At 42.8% G+C, this 21,345-nt stretch overlaps 1 protein-coding gene across 1 annotated transcript; it reads left to right on the top strand.

Moving 5' to 3' along the window:
* Positions 1-3,080: 3,080 nt before the first annotated feature.
* Positions 3,081-7,940, top strand: LOC147574203 (C-C motif chemokine 4-like). The gene is made up of 3 exons (XM_086686672.1): positions 3,081-3,153; positions 7,113-7,230; positions 7,660-7,940. The coding sequence occupies exons 1-3, from the start codon at positions 3,081-3,083 to the stop codon at positions 7,763-7,765; spliced, it is 297 nt and encodes a 98-aa protein (XP_086542798.1). The 3' UTR covers positions 7,766-7,940.
* Positions 7,941-21,345: the final 13,405 nt, after the last annotated feature.

The following is a 21,345-nucleotide window of genomic DNA, read 5'->3' as shown; positions in this document are numbered from 1 at the left end:
CATAAGAAAAGCCAGAATGCAGTATAAACAATGTTTGGGAGAGAGATCACTCAAAGGAAGTGATCTTCCTTCGAAGGGCATAGAAATGCGGAGGGGCCCACGGGATGCCAGGTGCAGTGATGTTGTATTGTGTCTCTTTATTCTCAAGCCATATTTTGTGCTACCCAATATTAAGTAAAAATAATTATAAAATTATAAAAACCAGGTTACAGGAAAGAACATTTTAAACATGACCCCATTTTTCATTGTATATGTATGTAATGTGTATGATGATGTATAGGAAAATGACCAGAAAGCTACACATTAAAATGTTCATAGTGTTACAACTGAGGGTATTTTTTTCTTTTCTTTTCTTCAAAATTCTATAAAAAGCACACACCATTTTTGTTAGAAATTAGTTTACACATACAATTTTATAATGAAATGAAATGGTTCACAATGTGTCAAAGCACGGGCCATGAAATTGGTTTATTTGATGTGATGTCAGCTAGGGAGACAGCATGTAGAGGAAAAGGCAACGAGACATCTAAAAATGTGACTGTGGGATCACAGGGGATTTCTGCTTACTTAGTTTTGCTTAACTATTTTCTAAATTTCTCCATATTGTGGCATTTTTAACAATGAATCATGATGAAAGCCTTTGTTTTAAAAGTGTCAAAAGCCCATTGCTTGCTTCCATTTGCAGAAGACCCTATACAGAAGACCCCATAAATCTAGGGGTGCATGGGTGGCTCAGTCTGTTAGGCATCTGACTCTTGATTTCAGCTCAGGTCATGATCTCATGGTTCATGAGATTGATACCCATGTCAAGCTCTGCACTGACAGTGTGGAGCTTGCTTGGGATTCTCTCTCTCCCTCTCTCTCTGCCCCTCCCCCGCTCATTCTGTCTCTCAGAATAAATAAATAAACTTCAAAAAAATTAATTAAAAAATTTTCTGATTCCTAGACAATGCTCAACTCATAGTATGCATTCAATAATTATTTACAGAATACATGAATGAGTCAATGAATGAATGAATTTTGAACAAAGAGTGTTAGCTGAACAGGTGGAAGATACAAAACAGAACTCTTAGTCTCTAGTTTTTATTTGCCCCTCCCTAGAAAGGGTATAATTCACATAGATGAGAATATATCAAAAGCCCAAGACGGCTGGGTAGATTGTATGACATTTCATTCCTTGGCTTGCATGAAGTCCTTTCTAGTAGCTAAAAGAGGATAGAGACTGATCACCTTTGTGGATCCTTGGGAGGCAGAGAGCTTGTAAAACATTGGTGACAAGCAAATGGCAAGCAACTTTCCCAAAACGGAGGTGGAAAGATGAATGGACTTGAGAGTGGTCAGCCACTTTTGTTCTGGGCAAGATTCTACACCTATGCAGTTCTTGGGAAGAAACCCTTTGTTGGCACTTTAAAAAGGAAGTGCTCACTGCAAGTCAGCATGGGTTCAGCTGGGCCAAGTCCAGCTAAATGAACCCCACTGCCTTCTCCAGTAGCAATCAATGAACACCTGAGGAAGAGTGGGCTGAAAAGAGCTGTGGACAGAGGCTCTGATTTTTGGCATTCAACAAAAGTGCCCCAGGACCAGCTGGGGAAAGAGTAATTCAGGAAACTAAGGTACAGTGTATCGTGGGCCACACCAGTGTTGTGTGCTCCAGCATGTAAAACAAAAACAACTTTACCAAAAAAAGTAAAACCTTGGAGCCTTAATCCTCCCCAAGTCCCCCTCCCCAGTCCAGCTGTTCTCCTTTGAATAGGGAAAGCAGAGTCAGTCAAGTAGGACTGAAGGTCCAAGAGAAGGGTGCACATTGCTTACCAGAGCATAGAAGGCACATGAGTCAGTGTCACCAGTAACTCAGAATGGTGACCCAAACAATGGTACAAATCAGCTTCTTCCACCCTCTTGTCCATGTGTGTCCCCCCATCCCTCCCATCTGATGTTCTGCTAACCAAGGGGGCAAAGGCCACTGTCTGCCACCTGCCCTCTCCTGTGCACACACAGTAGCCCATAGGAAGGAGAGACAGCCACCAGAGGCATCCCTCCACCTCTCTTAACTTACAAGAAATGGGGAGATCAGACCCCCACTAATACTCTTCATATGTCGGGAGAAAGCAGGCAGCTGAAATCCTCTGCATCCACCTAAAGGAGGGAGACTGAAGTCTTTACATATTCCTGTTGAACCCATCCACCTGCTCTCCAGGATATAGTGACTGAAGGCTCTTGGGAATATGAGCCATGCTGGCTTGTTCTGTCACTGCCTGCAGTGCCTGTGTGGATGGGACAGTAGTGAAATGAGATGTAAACTGTGGAGAGACAGGACCAAAAGGACCTGGACAATGGACCTCATCTCCAATCACTCACCCTTACTCCCTCACTCTTGTCACCTGCTGTTCCACCTGCCCCCCCCCCCCCTGCGATGCACAAACCTATCCCACCTTGGGGCTTTGTCCTTGCTGTTCCCTTTCCCCAAGACATGTGGGCTCCTGATTTGTGCAAGTAAGTCTCCTTCTCAACAAGCAGGTCTCAGCTGTAATGACACTTCCTCTGAATAAGCTCCTAGCCAGGCTTACCAAGCAACCACCACTCAGACCCTGGCTCTCTCTATGACCTCACTCTGCTTTATTCTCTTCCTCACTTGTAAGTCCATCTACTACTTTCTTTGTCTGACTTCCTCCCACGGACATCCCCCAACACACCAGTATTTAATTAAGGACCTGAAGAGCAGGCTTCACCAGGCTGCCTGGGGAGGAGCAGGAAAGAAGGATAGTTTCTACCCCAAAGCCCTCGTCTCTGGTCTTCCCCTACCCCACCCACAAGATGTAAGCCAAATGTGAAACCTGAGGTCATTGTCTGCCTCTACTTCTCTTTGAATAAGTTGACTCAGTTCTCATATTTAGATATGTCATCACATGTCATAATTCCAAAGAAACAAAACTTACATGCAATCTCAGATTTTTCTATCTCGTGACTTCCTGACCAGCAACCTTTTATAAAGGACAGTTGGAGCCCAAATTTCAAAGAGTCAGAGAACCCAGGAGTCTTCGGCCCCATCTTGCTTCTGCAGCTGGTGAGCCACCGGAAGGATGAGGGGCAGCCTGGCTATGCTGGCTTTTCTCCTCCTCATTGTCGCCGCCCTCCACTCTGAGGCCGATGAAGGTGAGGCCTGTTACCCTCATTCCTCTAACAAAGACAGCACAGTGGTTGGAGGGCAGGGAGCTGTGGGGAGAAGACAGAGATGGTCCAGAATAGGCTGCCTACGGGTCCCTGAAAAACAGACAGCATCTTTACCACGGGTATCTCCCCATTCCTGGTTGGTCACTTCTGCTTCCTCTGGGGAGAGGAAAACCTGCCTCTGAATTCAGCCTCCCTGACCCTTGGGTACCCAGCAGAGAGAATCTGATCCAGCACCTTCCAAGCTACCTGCTTTGCCCCCTCCTGTAGGGAGTCCACGCATCAGCATAGGCTGGGAGAGAGGAAGCTGGAAAGAATCAACCTGTCTTCATAGCATAGACGGGGTTTTACAACATGTTGATCAGTTGCCAACATTTAAAAATTGGAAGCACTTAAAAATCTGTATTTCCCATTTCTTTTGCAAATATGAAAGACCTACCAGACATGAGCCCAAGTTCCCACAAGCTAACCTTACACTGAAACTGAGATGGTGGGTGCCATCCCTTTAGACAGGGGATGAGCTCCCAGGTCCTGGGAGTCCCCATTGCCTGAGTCATATCGACCTGCTGTCAGCCTGGCCTGTGGGGGCATTTGAGCCCCATATCAGCCTTCCCCCTCTCCCTTTAAGATTTGTCTAGTTCCGTTCACAGCAAAGAGCTACCCCTGGCATGGAGTAAGCCCTTAATAAATATCTGTGGGATACTCTAAGTCAGTAGGTGACTGAAAAAGGCAGGGTTAGGGGCAGCTGGGTGGCTCAGTTGGTTAAATGTCGACTTTGGCTCAGGTCATGCTCTCATGGTCTGTGAGTTTGAGCCCCGTGTTGGGCTCTGTGCTGACAGCTCAGAGCCTGGAGCCTGCTTCAGAGTCTGTGTCCCCCATTCATACTCTGTTTCTCTCTGTCTCTCAAAAATAAATGTTAAAAAAAAATTTTTTTAAAGGCAGGGCTAGACCCCAGGTGTCCTATCCCCCAGTTCACTACTCTTTCCACCCTAAACTGGAATGGTTGCCTCCCTGCAGAGGGCTGGCCACAGAAGGGCCCTGAGGGGACATTTCCCAGCAAACTGCTCTCCAGAGCTGAATTTCAACCAGAATCGGAGATGGAAATACACTTGGTCCTAGGACTCTGTTTTGGCTTCCCTACTAGTCCAAGGCATGATGGCCGGTTTTCCAGGAATTTTGACTTCAGCTAGCTATAGAACTCCTTAATGCTTTCCCCTAAATCCAGTTCTCATTGCTACGGTGATGGACAGAGGCACACACTATCTCTGCTCCCAGGGAGTCTCAGTCTGGAAGCTCTGCACTGGTCAGTCTGTGACCTTCTCTGCCTCATTCAGGCCTCCTGAGCCTCAGATTCTTGATCTGTTATGCAAGGGTAATAAGGCCTTTATTGTAACAATCACCACTATATATCAATACAAAGTGCTTGCCCCATCGATATTTGCTATTTTAAGGATACATGTTCAGAAAGGGTGAGCCCTGTTTGGAGTCACACAGCTTTCAGGAACAGAAACAAGGACAAGTGTAGCTTTCCTGCTTTGTAGCCAAGGCTCTGCTCCTCATAACATTGCAAACCTCTCCCTTCTATCATTTTCCGAGGCCCATGAAGGAGGACTCTCTCGGAGGGAGGGGACCAGTCCTGCCCTGTTGTGCCCCACCCTGGGCATCCACTAGCAATTTCATATGGCAACTCCTTCCCAGTATTTCTTAGGAAGTTATGTTTTTCCAAATCCCAAGCCCCAAGAAAACTCAGTTGAGAAATTGGGAAAATGGGGGAAAGTATTATAATTCTCCTGCATGAATTAAAGCTTAACAATCAACATAGAAGTGTTAACTGATTTAACGGAATCTACTGACATCTAGAGCAAGAATGGGAAATGCGACACACAGAATTCAAAATTAAGATCAGCATTTTGGGAAACCCGGACACGAGCCTGTAGGGTAGAAGCAGTCAGGACCCAACAGGCTGAAGCCATAGCCACGTCACAAGTATGCGTCCATGGCCCTGTCTGCTGCTATGTGAATGCTAATGAGTTTGCATACCAAATATACTTAGGGCAAATCATATAACTGCTGTTTCAAAAAAAAAATTTGAAAGCAAAATAAGTCCTTCAATGGGCAAATTTCAACTGTGATTCTTGCTATAGGATGTGAATATATTGTTATTTGAACAATAATGTTGACATTATCTGGCGTTTGGCAGACAATTGCTGTAGGCTCTAGTTCTTTACAAATGCTTTGGCAGGAGAAATACAAAGAAAAAATATGTAAACGTTGTGGAATCCTGGGACATGAAACCAGAAATGTTTGCTAATTCGTATGCAAACTCTAAACTATCTAAAGCAATATCACTTTGGAAAAACCAGTCCGTACAGACAAAAAATGCCCATTGTTTAAAAAGGAAACAAACTTATATGAAAAATTATAGACACGAACACCCAGCTTGAAGATGCATTTGGACATACTTTGAACAATTTGGCCAACAGCAATACAAAATGGAAAAAAATGTTTCTATGTTTGCAATATTTGTTACAAAACAAAGATAAAGACTACAAATAGGACAATTAATGATTTCTGTTTTTTTAAATTTCATCTTTGAATGATAACTTTTAAATATTAAAAAAAAATTTTTTTAATGTTTATTTCTGAGAGGGGGGAGGGAGGGACAGAGAGAGAAGAAGACACAGAATCCAAAGCAGTCTCCATGCTCTGAGCTGTCAGCACAGAGCCCAATGTGGGACTTGAACTCATGAAAGTGAGTTCATGGCCTGAGCCAAAGTCAGATGCTTAAACAACTGAGCCACCCAGGTGCCTACCCCCTTTTAAATACCTTAAATATTAAAAAGCAGTAGTGTTTTTTTTCAATTTTTAAATAATTTTTCGTGACATTTATTTTGTGTTAATATTCCCTTTTTTCATATTTTCAGTTATCGATTATATCTGCTAGAGGACATTTGACATGTTATTGAACGTATAATCTTGTCATAACATTTAGAGACACCATTTATTACTTTACATTTAATTTTTTTTTTTTTTTTAGAGAAAAGCTCTGAAATTTTCAGTACAACCTGATCACGGAAAAGTGATTCATTGTTTAGTATATGGTCATGTATTATTATTTAAAAACATGAAAATGAAGTGTTATTGAAAATATACAGTGCATCTAAAATGAATACAATGTTTTATTATCAATTAAATCTCAATTTTTAAAAAAAAATTGACTAATTTACGATTTAAGAATTCCCAGGAATTCTGATTTCTTATTCCCAAATCCTGAAGCCTGTCAGAAATTGGAAGCACTTTGCGCAGCCTGGGTAGCCGTTAAGTGTCTGACTTTGGCTCAGGTCAAGATCCTACCGTTTGTGAGTTGGAGCCCCAGATCAGGCTGTCTGCTGTCAGCACAGAGCTGGCTTCAGATCCTCTGTCTCCCTCTCTCTGCCCCTCCTCCACTGCGTGCTCTCTCTCTCTCTCTCTCTCTCTCCCCCTCCCTCCTCTCTCAAAAATAAACAAACATTTTTAAAAAAGAAAGAAAGAAATTGGAAATGCTTTGACCAGAGTCATCCCAACCCTAGGAGAGAGTCTGAGAGAAGAGGTCAGGAGGGACAGGAAGTAGGGAAGGAAGTAGGGAGGGAAGAGAGGTTTTCGAGGAAGATAAATTTGTTTTTAAGTAGTATCTATGTCCAACATGGGACTCAAATTCGCGACGCTGAGATCAAGGGCCACACGCCCTACCAACCAAGCAAGCCAGGTGGCCCTACAGAAGGATAATTTAACAGGGGGGAAGAGGAAGAGAGGCCAAGGAGAGGACATACTCTAGTCCCCCACTCCCGCCCCTCTACCAGGTGCTCTAGTCTGGTCTCTTCCTCTGATGCTCTGGGCAATAGAGATACAGATCTAAGCTGCCTTGTGGAGAAGCTTCCAGCATCATATGGCCCTCTACCTTGCAGAACCAGTTCAATTAAAGCCCATTGCGTGCTGTTTCAAATACACCTTGCGGAAAATCCCTATCCGGTTTGTGGCAGATTATTCTAGAACCCATAAACAGTGCTCCAGCCCAGGGATCATGTAAGTTCTGCCACCCCGAGGGTGGAAGGGGGTGCAAATGTGAGAACCAGCAGGGCCTGGGAGAGGGAAGCAGACGGGCAGGACTCTCTAGGAAGTGGTGGGAAGCACCAGAAGCAGCTGCTAAACAGCAGCCTGAGAACTTTCCAGCCTGAGGTGGTCATCCCAGGGGGGTGGTGGGAGCTAGTTCCGGGGCCTAGAGAGGGGTTGAGAAAGAAGAGGAAAGAAGGAAAGCGGGGCTACGGGAGGGGTCTTCACTGACTCCCTGGGGAGCACAGAGAGCGGGGGGGGGGGGGGGGGTCTCTCTCTCTCTCTCTCTGCGAGAGGCGGCATCCAGCAGAGAAAGGGGTGGGGAAGCTCATGCTGGGAGGAGAATGGGCTCCTCTCGGCCTGCTGACTCAGTTTCTCTTCTTTCTCCATCTTATGCCACAGTTTCCATACCCGAAGGGGGCGACAGATCTGCGCCAATCCCAGCGATGCCTGGGTGCAGGAGTACGTCAGCAACCTAGACAACAGCAAGGGGGCCAACATGGCCTAGAGAGCTTGAGAGGATGCACAGAGCCCCCTTCTTCCCTCCCGACTCTCCCAGCCAGATGGTCCCTGGGAGTTGTCCTGGCCCAAACTGAAGCTCTTTCTTGCTGTTCTGCGCTCCCATTCTCTGATGAATCCCCCTGTTTCCTGAAGCTTCTCTTTGACACCACCCTCTGGGACCTGATGACACCGTGGCCCCCAGAGAGCATCTGTCTTCCCTTTGCAGGCAGCCAGCTGTTGAAATAAAAGTGTGCAACAGAAAAGAAGCCTGGTGGTTCGAACTGGTTCTCTTGCAGACAGCTGGTTATTTCTTTTATTTTACAGACACTCCTATGGTATTTACTACGTATCAGGTGCTGTTCTAGATTCTTTGGGACTAATTTTTTTTTTTTTTTAGTTTAATGTTTTGTTTTGTTTTTTTTTTTTGAAAGAGAGAGAAAGACAGAGCACAAGCAGGGGAGGGGTAGGGAGAGAGAGAGACAGAGAGACACAGAATCTGCAGCAGGCTCCAGGCTCTAAGCTGTCAACACAGAGCCGGGCATGGGGCTTGAACACGTTAACTGAGAGATCAAGACCTGAGCTGAAGTTGGCTGCTTAACTGACTGAGTCACCCAGGTGCCCCCAAGACTAATTTAAACAGCAGGATGATGGGGACAGAGTTAGAATCAGAAGCACGAAAAACAAGGGAACTCTAGTTCAGGGCTTTACATAACAGGAAGAGCATGAAAATACAAACGGTTTGTTTTTGTGTAAATAGTTGAGGTGCACACCTAACACACCTCATCATTCCCACCATTCATGCCGGGGGCTGCAGCTCACCTTTCCTTCAGAGCTCTTCCCCACACCTCTGCCATTTAAGTATTTACTTCTCTCACCACCCCTGCAGACCTAGTTTAGATAGCAACCTGTTCTCCTCCACACCCAAAGCCACTCACCCCAAACCCTGAGGTCCTGCAATCTCTTCATTTGCTCTATTGGCCCTTACCCCTGCTGCCTGGTGTGGCAGAGCTCTGTGTGGTACAAGGAGGAAAAGGGAGGTAGGTGGGAGGTACTCAGCTCTGCTCTTGGGGATGCCAAGGCTAATGCCAGCCTGGCCACACTACACTGGACACAGATCAGAGAAGGGGCTCAGGGATGCTGCTGTAGTCCAGGTCATGCCCCCCCAAACTCAGGTCTTGGAGAAGACATACCATGGCTTTCTGCCTCAATCCTAAGTTCCTATGGAAGAAGGATACTGTTTGACACCATAGGTCAGAGATCTCTGTACATCCGTGAGTTTAGTGGTATAGGATGTGGGGGGCCCCTATACTCTCAGGCAGGAAATTAACAGTCTATCTTAGGTGTCCTCACATTCTCTTGTCAAGGCCCATTTCCTCACTTTACTGCTTCTCGCTCTTCCAAATTCCAACCCTTAGAGCCCTAATGCACCTGGGCTTCCTCTCACTCAATTCCCATCTGGAAACTAGTTCTCTGCACCTCTACTCACACTAAAATGTGATTAAAGCTTTGAGGGAGCTCAAATCCCAAAGCCAAAGGGACAAGAATCAGTGAGGAGGTGGGGAGGGCTTGGGGTCTCTGGGAAGGATGGGAAAGAGTGCATGGGTAAAGGGACAGTGACGCTCTGTTGCAGGAGGACCACACCAGTCAAATAGGCTGTAGATGGAGCAGTGGAAACACAAAGACCTGGGACTCATAGTCCTCCAAGTAACCACAGCCATCTGGCCCCCAGTGAAGTGAACCTGTCTGACTATAGAAGGGAAGGAAGGAGCTTACATGCCAAGAATTGTGCCAAGTGCTCTATATACACATCATTTAACCATGCCCACTTCCCTGTGGTGTCAAGCTCATTACTCCTATTTTACTATAAAGTCCATTTAGAGTATAGTCCTCCTAACCCTCCTTGGTCTTCTCTCTTTAGGTGATCTCAGCCAGACTCATAGCTTCCATATTCCCCTATATGCTGCCAAGTTCCAAAATTATACTTCTCCAGCCCAGATATCTCCACTTAGCTGTCTAACATCTTCTCAAAATTGTCTGGTCCAAACTGAACTCCAGAATGTCCCCAGATCTGCTCCTCCTTTGTCTTTCCATCATAGTAAATGGAAGCTCCATCCTTCCAATGGCTCTGAACAAAATCCTGTAGTAATCTGTGATTCTGCTTTTTCTTTCCCACCTCATGTATCTTGTACTTCATACATCCAAAACCTGAGCACTCACTGCCACCTCCACTGCTATTCCACCACTCACCATCTTTCACCAAGAAAGACTCTTTGCCTCCAAAGAGTCTCCATGCTTGTAATCTCAACAGAACATCCAATGAAACTTTTCACAAACATGTCAGGTCACTCTGTTCTTCTGCTCAAACTCCAGCCCACCACAATGGTTTTCTATCTCAGAGTCAAAATCAAAGTCCTTACAAGGTCTACAAGATCCTGCATGATTTGCCCACTAGCCCCACACTACCTGACCTCATCTCTTACTTTCTCCCTAGCTTCCTCCACTCCACTTCAATGCCTTCCTTGTGGTCCTGCCAAACATAACAGGCAGGATCCAGGCCCCAGGGTTTTGTGCCTGTTCCCACTGCTAGAATACTCATGCTCCACATCTGGTCAGCTTCCTTCAGGTCATGTTCAAATGCCACCTTATCAGGAAACCCTTCTTTGAACATCCAATATTATATAGCCTCTCTCTCTCTCTCTCTCTCTGTGTCTCTCTCTCTCTCTCTCACATACACACACACACACACACACACACACACACACACACACACAATTCCTCAATCCTCCTTCCCCACTTTTTGTCTTTACCTCCATGGCACTTACCAACTTGAATTTTACTATATATTTACTTATTTATGTTTATCTGTCTTCTTATAATTGGAATGTGAGCTTCAGGAGGGCAGAGATTTTGTTCTATCCTCAGTGACTAGAAAGGACTTGGTACAGAGTAAGCACTGTTGAACAAATGGATGGATGGATGGATGGATGGATAGATGGATGGGGTCACTCAAGCTCAGAAACAAGCCTAAAGAGGGGAGGGCTGCCATGAGAATTTTTGGAACAACTCCCTCTTGAAGAGCACTTCTTCTCAGCTGGGGGATAACAGCTAATGACCTTCACAGAAGAGGTTCCAGAAAATATAGCACAAGGGCAGTTCACTCTTGCTGCCATTCAGGTGTGGCTCTTTAGTTATCTGGGATGCTTGGCTCTGCAGGGAGCTGAGATGGATAGAGAGTGTCCCGTAAATGTGGAACTACAACTGCCACGTGATGTGCTCCTTTTTCATGTCTCCCTCTTCAGGAAATAGAATCTCCATTCTCCAAGTTACTAAAGCTGGAAAGAGAAAGTTAGCCTTAAAACCCCTCACCCTCATCACCACCACCCCCCATTCCAATCTGCGAACAAATCTCTTTGCTCTGCAAAATCCTTCTCAAATCCATCTACTTTGGCTCCCTCATCACCACCCCAATCCAAGCCCTCATTGGCATGACCTCATTATGTACCTCAGAAGCAGATGAGGGTTTGGCAGGTATACAGAATCCAATCAGGCATCTGAGAGTGATGGCCAGTCAGAAAGATCACAAAAATTCAGAATTCAATTATACAGAAAGAAATTGCTGAAGAAAGCCAGACACTGCCTTAGCAGGGGATACAAAATTCCATCCACACAGATCAGAGAAAAGAATTACAGATCGACTATCTAAAGGACTGATGGCCAGGCATTCAGTCAGTTGAGCATCCAACTCTTGGTTTTGGCTCAGGTCATGTTCTCATGGTTTGTGAGATTGAGCCCTGCTTGGGCTCTGTGCTGACCGCGTGGAGCCTGCTTGGGATTCTCTCTCTCCTTCTCTCTCTGCCCCACTCACATGCTCTCACTCTCTTTCTCTCAAAAAAATAAACAAAAAAAATTTAAAGCATCTTTAGTGCCAAAGAGGACAGTAGTAAATGTCCTAAAGAACTAAAGAAATGACAAAATCTAGCCTAGCTATGAGGAATATTTGCTACATTGTCAGTAAAAGCACTGGCTTCTGTCTACATCATAACACAGAAGAATCATTCGAGGGTATAATTAGAACCTAGAATGGGGCGCCTGGGTGGCTCAATTGGTTGAGCATCTAACTTCGGCTCAGGTTATGATCTCACAGTTAATGAGTTCAAGCCCTGCATCGGGCTCTGTGCTCACAGCTCAGAGCCCGAAGTCTGCTTCAGATTCTGTGTCTCCCTCTCTCTCTGCCCCTCCCCTGCTCATGCTCTGTCTCTTGAAAATGAATAAGTGTTAAAATAAATAAATAAAAAATTAAAAAAAACCCTAGAAGCCACTAACCCATTTTAAAGGAAGTGAACTCCAAGTCTCCTGTTGTCATCTTGACTATGAAAATAGAGCTCCATGTGCCCAGTCATGATGGGGTGGAGTCACCTGTGAAGTGTGAAAGCCGAGGTCTCAAGTCCTTTTTGGCCATAAGCAACCCCCACTGCTGGGTCAGTGATCTGGTGAAGACCATAAATAACTGGCCCAGTAATCTTACCCTAGTGGACAAGCCACAGAATAGTTATCATTAAACATAGGTAGAAATATGAAAAGTCAAGCACAATATTAATACTCAATATTGCAAAGATTAGAAATACATTTATAATCATTGGAATCATCCATATTATTTGGAAGTTAAAGTGTACATAATATACCTTTAATGCGGTATATTGGGGTCCATTACAGATTATCCTTGTGATTCCAATATAAAATGTGTAATTAAATAATTTATTTTGTACTTGTGATTTTGAGGTGGGAGGTGAAATAATTTGGTTGAGTTAGTGGAGAATACTGGAATGTTTAACACAACTTGATTTTTCTTCATTTCTAATTTTAATGTGTTACTTACAGGAGTGAAGTGCTTTGGAAGATTCTGAGTGTTAGATCAGGCATGTTGAGTACTTTTAAAAATTCGACATATTAAATTGGGGTGCCTGGATGGCTCAGTCAGTTAAGCGTCTGACTTGGCTCAGGTCATCATCTCATGGTTCGTGACTTCAAGCCCAGCGTTGGGCTCTGTGCTGACAACTCAGAGCCTGGACCCTGCTTCTAATTCTGTGTCTCCCTCTCTCTCTCTGCTCCTCTCTCACTCTCAAATAAGTAAACATTAAAAATTTTTTAATTCAATATATTAAATTAATAAAAGTAGCTTAAATTGTTCACAAAAAAATTAATCAACAAAGTTGGTGAATGGGACTGTTTGAGGGCCGTCTACACCATTTGATTAAGCATTAATCAAGGACCTCTTAAATTCTAACTTCATAAGTAGGATGAGTAAAGCAAAAGGCTTATGGGAAACCAATTTTTTAATTTGTTGTTCCACTGAAATGATATTCATTTAAAAAATCAAAGTAACTGCAAATAGATTCCTACACAAACTTCACCTGCAGACATAAACAAAGTCACACCAACAGAAGTCATCTTTATCTCTTGCCCTGATGACCACAATATACTCCACTTGAGCTCTCCACTTCCATTCTTCCCCCCTCCCCTCAATTCTCCACTGCAACCACCTGAAAATCCTCTAAGAGCTTCCCATTATAACTGGAATAAAATCCAAAACCCTTATGACATATCCTGCCAGATATCTCCACAATGGGGCCCCTGCCTGTCTCCTGAGACTTATCCTGCACCACTTTATACCTTGTCTTGGCGCTCCAGCCGCACTTGATTTTCTTTTGTTACCTCAAATGCACTATCCTCAGTGTTGCCCCACAGCTTTTGTATATGTTATTCTCTCTTCCATTCCACCCACCCTTAGTTGGCCAGCCCTCACCCATCATTTAGGACTGGTTAAATGATTCTTCCTTAGGGTAGACTTCATTAGCCCCTACTGTAAGTTTGGTCTCCAGTCACACTGTTTCATAAAATCCCACAACTAATCCTTCATAGCTCTTATCATACACTTAATTACATATTTATTATACATGATAATTTCTTTAATGTTTTTCTCCTTCACAAGACCATCAGTCCCATGAGGCAAAGGAGTACTGGATGGGTGGACTAGGAGTGGCAAACCCTTTGATGATGACCTAGGCAGCATGTCTCCACCCCCACTTTTAATCTAAAAAATGAGCTGGATTTTACCAAGATACTAGGTAATGAGTCAGGGGCCATCAGCTTGCTGCTTATTTTTGCAAATACAGTTTTATTGGAACACAGCCATGCCCATCTATTTACATATTGCCTGTGGCTGCTTTTGTTGTATAAGTACAGAGCTGGACAGATGTGACAGAGACTTTGCATGGCCCACAAAGCTTAAAATATTTACTTTCTAGGATAAGATGATACCTATGTTGGTATGCAAGTGTCCTTAGACAACCAGCATCTAAGCTCCAGATGTTTTTCTCCCCAGCAAGACCAGTCCAGACAGCTCCGATTATGTATAAACAGCTGGTTCTCCCTGCCCCCTCCTAACTTCCTTATAAATTGGTGAAGAAACTCAGGAGCAGAATATCTTTCCAGGAACACTCTCCATGGTGCGTCCAGTGGTGTGACTGGTCCAATAATGCTTCTCCATGGGACAAAGGGGTTGGGGGGGCGCTATAAGTTTTTCCTCCATAACCTAGCTTTGTGCCTGCATGATGTATTGCTGCACAATGTGTCTTTCCACCCCCTTATTCAACAATAAGGAAGGAGAAATGAGTACATGGGTAAATGACCTGCAGGTGGCTCTAGTATCTCACCATCAGATGAGGAATTGGGATTTCACTGAGGGTTTTGGACTCCTTTTTGCTTTATGGAAGTTCATACATCAACTTTTTTTTTTTTTTTTTGAGAAAAGCAGTGCAAACCAAATTTTCCATTATTTTCTTTTGCTGTTAGTTTATTTCATTGCCAGTAGTGATGGGTAATTGTTTGCTTTTTCTGATATTTTTGATAGGCTCTTGTTAGCTTGGCAGGAATTTGGGTTCAAAGATCTCTTTACAAAGGGAAAGAACACTTGGAGCCAGTTTGGAAATCAATAGCATGTTTCAGCTCAAAGTGGCAGACAAGAACTCCTCAATTTAGAATTTCTCCTATCCAAACCCCACTGAAATAATAATTTTGAAGAAATCAAAGAGTATGGCAGGAAGAAAGATGAATAGTCTAGGGTTTTCATCAAATTTCTTGAAGATGGAAAATGAACAGAGTGCCATGAACAGATCAAACATAGCAGAGGAGGCCAGAACCCTGGACACACACAGGAGGAACCAGGGGTGGAGGCACCGGGCTCTGGGCGGCAGGTGGGGACAGCAGGAGCCAGAGGAGGGTGGGAGTCCTGGAGATGGGTCAGTGAGCAGCTATGGGCAGATGCCTTTGTCCTACCCTTTCCCACCACTGGGACTTGCAGTGTCAAAGTAAAGACTTGCCCTAGACAAAGTTAAACAAGCAATCAAGACTTTATTCTCTCTCTCTCTCTCTCTCTCTCTCAGAAAAAAATAAATAAACATTTAAAAAAACTAAAAAAAAACTTAAGCGTCTGACTTCAGCTCACTTCATGAGTTTGAGCCCCACGTTGGGCTCTGTGCTGAGAGCTCAGAGCCTGGAGCCTGCTTCAGATTCTGTGTGTCTCTCTCTCTCTTCCCCTCCCCCACTCATGCTCTCTCGCTCTCTCACTCTCTCTCTCAAAAAAAATAAATAAACATTAAAAAATTAAAAAAAAAAAGACTTTATTCAAGACTGTTACAATAGGGGAGAGAGAATGAACTCAAGCCCAACTGAAACAAAGGGCAGGAGGATTCTGAAGCACTGGGGTGAGCTAAGAAAAGTAGTGAAGGACCTTAGCAGGAAATGATTCTGTGGGATGCACCCAGCGCATGGAGTTGTTCCTGAATTTGTAAAGGTGCTTCTCTGTGATTAGTCAGTGTTTGCTAATTGACACCTATTGAAGTTAGGCTCCCACAGTCCCACAGAGACTGGGATTACAGGGGTGCTGTCTTCCTTGATGATTACCTTTCAAAGCAATGGTTTCTAAGTCCTTGAGACTTGGTCCTACCAGGATAGTAAAACTGACAAGATCCTGGGAGAAGATTTTTATATATTTCAAAGAGGCAGAGAATGATTTTACAGTTTCAAGTTTTCTAAAGTAAATGCTCTAAGAAGGAGAGGCCAGGGGATTACAGGCAGAAAGAAACCTAAGATTTGGTAAAGCTGAGGATAGCATTAAGGTCATCTCAGGCACAGGCCAGAGTTTATCCCTAGGAATTGTACTAAACAGGGGTACCCTAGGTGGTTCAGTCGGTTAAGCGTTGGATTTCAGCTAGGTCATGAGATTGAGTCCTGTGTCAGGAAGCCTACTTGGGATTCTCTCTCTCTCTTTCTCCCTCTCTTTCTCTCTCTCTGCCCCTCCCCTGCTCTCTCTCTCTCTCTCTTACTCAAAATAAACAAATAAACTTAAAAAAAAAAAAGAAATTGGAGGGGCACCTGGGTGGCTCAGTTGGTTAAACGTCTGACTTCGGCTCAGGTCATGATCTCACGGTTCATGAGTTCAAGTCCCACGTCGGGCTCTGTGAGTCTGGAGTCTGCTTCGGATTCTGTGTCTCCCTCTATCTGCTCCTCCCCTGATCATGCCATGTCCATCTGTCTCTCTCTCTCAAAAATAAATAACAAACATTAAAAAAATTAAAAAAAAAGAAATTGGAAACAATGCAGAACAGAAAGGGTATGCATCCAATGGAAAGTGGGAAGCAGTAAAATTCAACGCACTGGATTTCTATCCAGCCACTGCTGAGTTGTTTAAAAGAGGACAGATTGAGATTATCACACTTCATCATCCATGTACATTAAAATCCCACAAAGCATTATTTAGTGTTCAAGAATACACATCTCAACAAAGGTACACATTGAATACATCAGAACGAGTGCCCTTGGGGCAAGGAGAGTGGGCACACACTTGTAGCGAGACAGGAAAGGGAAAACAAGCATGAGCAATGGAAATGTCAATGACAAAAGGCAAAGAAAGAGGCAGCTTTGCCAATAGTCTATTCTTGCTTTTTGGAAATCCAAACACAGAGGAATTTTATATTAATCCTTTACAAATACTGCTTTACTCATCAAGACATCTTGTAAGATAGGGGTTATTTGGTACATTTTACAGGTGTGAAAAACAAGACTAAGAAAGGTAAACAGATTTGCCCAAGGTTACAAAGTTAATGATTTTAGCAAGAACATTCCCAGTGTGAGCATTGGAGTCAGACATTTTGATTTCATATGTGAACTTGGCCATGGACTCCATGTGACCCCAACAAGCTACTTGTCCTCGTTGACCTTCAGATTCCATACCTACAATAATAACATCTCCAGGTTTGCTTTGTGAATTGAATGAGATGTATATCTCCCCCCTAGAACACAAAAATAAGTTTATCACTTCTCCTCTGTGCAGGGAAGTGTGCTTAGCTGAGCAAAGAAAAGGTTCTTAGAGGAGATATGAGGTGGAGGGCAAGTTTTGTGTCTTTCTTTAGTAATAGGAAGAAGGTGAAAACCTCAATACCATGATAATACTTTTTGTAGCTCAGGTGCTATGGCTCCCTACATATTTCTATCAAAGTCATCTCCATCCACCCTGACATTTGTGATGGGACCTGGGAGTCAACTTCTCTATCCCTCATCAACATGTAATCAATCCCCAAGTTGCCTGTTTTTCCAAAACGCATATATCAAATTCACCCATTTGTTCTTTCTGCACCACCTCTCACCTGACATATGGCATCACCTCTTGACTGTACCCTTTCCAGTCCTTTCTCTGCAGAGTGATCTTTTTATAGACCATAATAGAACATATCACTCCCCTGCTTGAAACACTTTGGTTGCCTACCTTACACAATAGGAATGTAAAGTTTTTAATTATCCCCAACTCTTTCCACCACGTGAGGATAGAAGAAGTCTGCAACCCAGAAGAAGAACCTCATCCAATCATGATGGCACATTGACCTCAGACTTCCAGGCTCCAGAACTGCAAACAATAAATTTCAATTGTGCATAAGCTACCCAATCTGTGGTATTTCATTTTAGCAGTCCAAATAAACTTAGACATTCATTAATTAATAAAGGTAAGAGTAAAACATTACAACTATTCCAGTTCAGAGGATTCAAAAAGGACCTTTCACACACAAAATGCAAAGAATTCCACACACACACACACAAAATTACTAGAACTAATAGATGAATTCAGCCAAGTTGCAGGCTACAAGATCAATATACAAAAATCAATTGTATTTCTGTACACTAGCAATGAACAACCAAAAAGGAAATTAAGAAAATAATTACACTTATAATAGTTTCGAAAAGAATAAAATACTTAAGAATAAATTCAACAAAAGAAATGCAACACTGTACATTGAAAACTACAAAATATCATTGAAAGAAATTAAAGAGCCAAATAAATGGAAAAATATCTCATGTTCATGGACTAGGACACTTACTATTGTTAAGATAATAATACTTCCTCAAATGATCTACAGATCAATGTAATTTCTATCAAAATCCCAGCTAGCTTTTTTGAACAGATTGACAAGCTGATCATAAAATTCATATGGAAATACAAGAGACCAAGAATACCAGGAAAACAAATCTTGAAAAAAAAAAAAGCTGGAGCACTCACAATTCTTGATCTCAAAATTTACAACAAAGCTACAGTAACCAAGACAGTGTGGTGTTGGGATGAGGACAAAAACACAGATGAATAAAATGGAATTGAAAGTCAAGAAATAAACCCTTATATGTATTGTCAACTGATTTTTGACCCTGGTGCCAAAACAATTCAATGGAGAAAGATTAGTCTTTTCAGCAAAACGTGCTGGTATAACTGGGTTTATTCTTTCACCCGTATGTGAAAGAATAAAGTTGGGCTCTTCCTTACACCATACACAGAAATTAATGCGATGGAGAATTCAAACACACACATTTATTAGTTATCAGAAAAGCTGAAATAAATGTACAAAGAGATGCAAATTTGGTTAATATCCACAGGGCAATAATCAATTAAATTCCACCCGAAAAATTCATTTACATTTCTGTAGGTAATCATTTTTTTGCATCGCTGTTAGTTTTCTCTAACTTAAAGGGTCAAAAAATAATTCAAAGACAATGAAAGGGATGATTCCATATAGAATCAGATAACTCAAAAGAGTACCCCAGAGAGGATATCTAGTAATCTTTTGGGGGGAGGGGGTAGTTCATTTCAAAATCTTTCACAAGTTTTCTCAAGATTCCCCTTGGAGGAACCTTGGTCCCTAGCTTATTCTCACTCTGCAGATGTTAGCTTAAATGGCAATTCCTAGGTAGACACCTCCCCTGATGCCCAAACCGATGCCTAAACTGGATTAGTTTAGGATTTCCAGTTGTTCTCTTAAAGAGTATCCTGGGATTTCCTTCAGATCACTTACCACATTTGTAATTAGAGATTTATTTGGGTAGTTGTTTCGTTACTATCTACTACCATGAGAACATGTTTCTTTTTTGCTCACCTCTGTATTCTGTCTTGTCCTGGGCTTTAATAGGTACACAATAACTGTTTGTAAATTTAATCAATCAACCAATCAATTGACCAGTCAATCAATCAGTGACGAATGCTACCCCAGCACCTTGTTGTCAACATAAAGTATGAATCACAATCTTGAGAGAAAAAAATAGGTTTTCAGTTTCAGGTTTACCTTAAATTTTGTTTCATGAGAATTTAATGTCTGATTCATAACAGAAAAGCAAAAGCTTATAAAATTTCTTGAAGATTTTGGGCTTTATATAGCTATTATTATATATATAATATATATATTATACTTAATATATTAAATACTATTAGCAGAGGAGGGAAGGTTTATTTTTCTGATTTTTTGGCACTCTTTTCAATGGGAAACTTTAGGCTAATTTATTCATATAGGAAGAGAAAAGGCTTTTGGTGTAGCTACAATTAGTCTTAAAAACAAAGGAAACCATTCACAAATATTCATAGCAGCTTTTACTTGTAATATCCCCAAACTGGAAAAAACCCAAATGTCCTTCAATGGATGAATGCTAGGACTGCATCACATCTACACCATGGGATACTACTCAGCCAAAACAAGAAGCTAACTATTGATATTCACAATAACTTGGATGGAGCTCAACAATTTTAGGCTAAGTGGAGGGGAAAAGCCAGTATCCAGAGGTTACATACCATATGATTCCATTTATTTACCTCGAGGGGACAAATCCCAGTGATGGAGAAGAGATCACAGGGGTTAAGGAAGGGCGAGGGTATGATGGGGCTATACCCCAGTTGTGGTGGTGCTTGTATGAATTTATGCATGTGACAAAATTCATAGAAGTACACATCAAGAAAAAACCACAAGTGCATGTAAGAAGTGCTGACATGTTCATAAGATCTCTTTAGTTAATAATACCATTCTACCGTCAATCTCCTAGTTCTGGTGGTTGTACTAAAGTTTGGTAAGATGTCACTGGGTAGAGCTGGGGAAGGTTGCACAGGAACTCTCTGTACTGTTTTTGCCATTTCTATGTAAGTCTAAATTCATTTTAAAATAAAAAGTTAAGGGGCGCCTGGGTGGCTCAGTTGGTTAAGTGTCAAACTCTTGATTTTGGCTCAGGTCATGGTAACATAGAGCCCCACGTTGGGCTCTGTGCTGACAGCTCGGAGCCTGCTTGAGATTCTCTCTCCCTCTCCCTCTGCCCCTCCCTTGCTCTCTATCTCTGTCTCTCTCTCTCTCAAAATAAATAAATAAACATTTAAAAAAAATAAAATAGGGGTGCCTGGACGATTCAGTCAGTTGAGCATTCAGCTCTTGGTTTCATTTTGGCTCAGGTCATGATCTCACAGTTCGTGGGTTCGAGCCCCCATCAAGGATTCTCTCTCTCTCTCTCTCCTCTCTCTCTCCTTTCCCCTACTCGTGCTGTCTCTGTCTCTCTCAAAATAAACTTTAAAAATAAATAAATAAATAAATAAATAAATAAATAAATAAAATAAAAAGTTGAAGTAAAGAAGATTCTTTGTGTCCTGAAAAAATTATTTCTCTCATCACTACTATAACTTAAACTGTGTTACGGTCTCCAAAATCAGTGGTTGGAGCCACAGAATTGTTCTTTCACATCCGGCAGCTTCTCGGCTCCTTATGTGAGGCTCGAGAGGGCTGAGACAGGGCTAAGGAGCACCGTGAGCAGAGTGGAGCCTCCTGTGAATAAGGCAATGGAAAGGCTCCTTTTCTGGCTGTTCTCCCGACAACGTTCAGGGAGAGAGGCTCTGCGGGGAGTACAGGGAAAGGCTTGGTGCATGGGGAAGTAGTTACCTTACCACAGTTGGCTCGGCATGGGACAGGCTTAGTGGGCATTCTGCATTAGCGCAGCATTTCCAGGAACAGGCTAGTTGGTTTGCAGAGGTGGCACAGCGGGCAGGAGGGACCCCATCCTAGGACTATACATTTATTCCAACAAGACAAAACTACCAAATCGGAGAGAAATCATCAAGCTCCTTTTCACAGGTTGTGGAAGCTCATTCAGAGAGGTTCAATGACACTTGTAGCAAAACAAGTTAGTAATGTTAGTTTTGAGCTTTGGAACCGACATTCTGGAGGGATGCTATTCCCTTGT

The sequence above is a fragment of the Puma concolor genome, chromosome E1, assembly GCF_028749965.1.
Source record: "Puma concolor isolate L17-30 chromosome E1, mPumCon1.1.hap2, whole genome shotgun sequence".
In the NCBI taxonomy this organism is placed as follows: domain Eukaryota; kingdom Metazoa; phylum Chordata; class Mammalia; order Carnivora; family Felidae; genus Puma; species Puma concolor.
The sequence above is the reverse complement of the archived record's forward strand: the minus strand, read 5'-3'. Positions and strand labels throughout refer to the sequence as shown.

Excerpts from the sequence above, each read along its gene's own strand:
- LOC147574203 (XM_086686672.1), top strand. The coding sequence starts at position 3,081 with ATGAGGGGCAGCCTGGCTATGCTGGCTTTTCTCCTCCTCATTGTCGCC. Across the intron at positions 3,154-7,112 it reads CCACTCTGAGGCCGATGAAG|AACCAGTTCAATTAAAGCCC; the intron begins GTGAGGCCTGTT and ends TCTACCTTGCAG. Across the intron at positions 7,231-7,659 it reads TGCTCCAGCCCAGGGATCAT|TTTCCATACCCGAAGGGGGC; the intron begins GTAAGTTCTGCC and ends CTTATGCCACAG.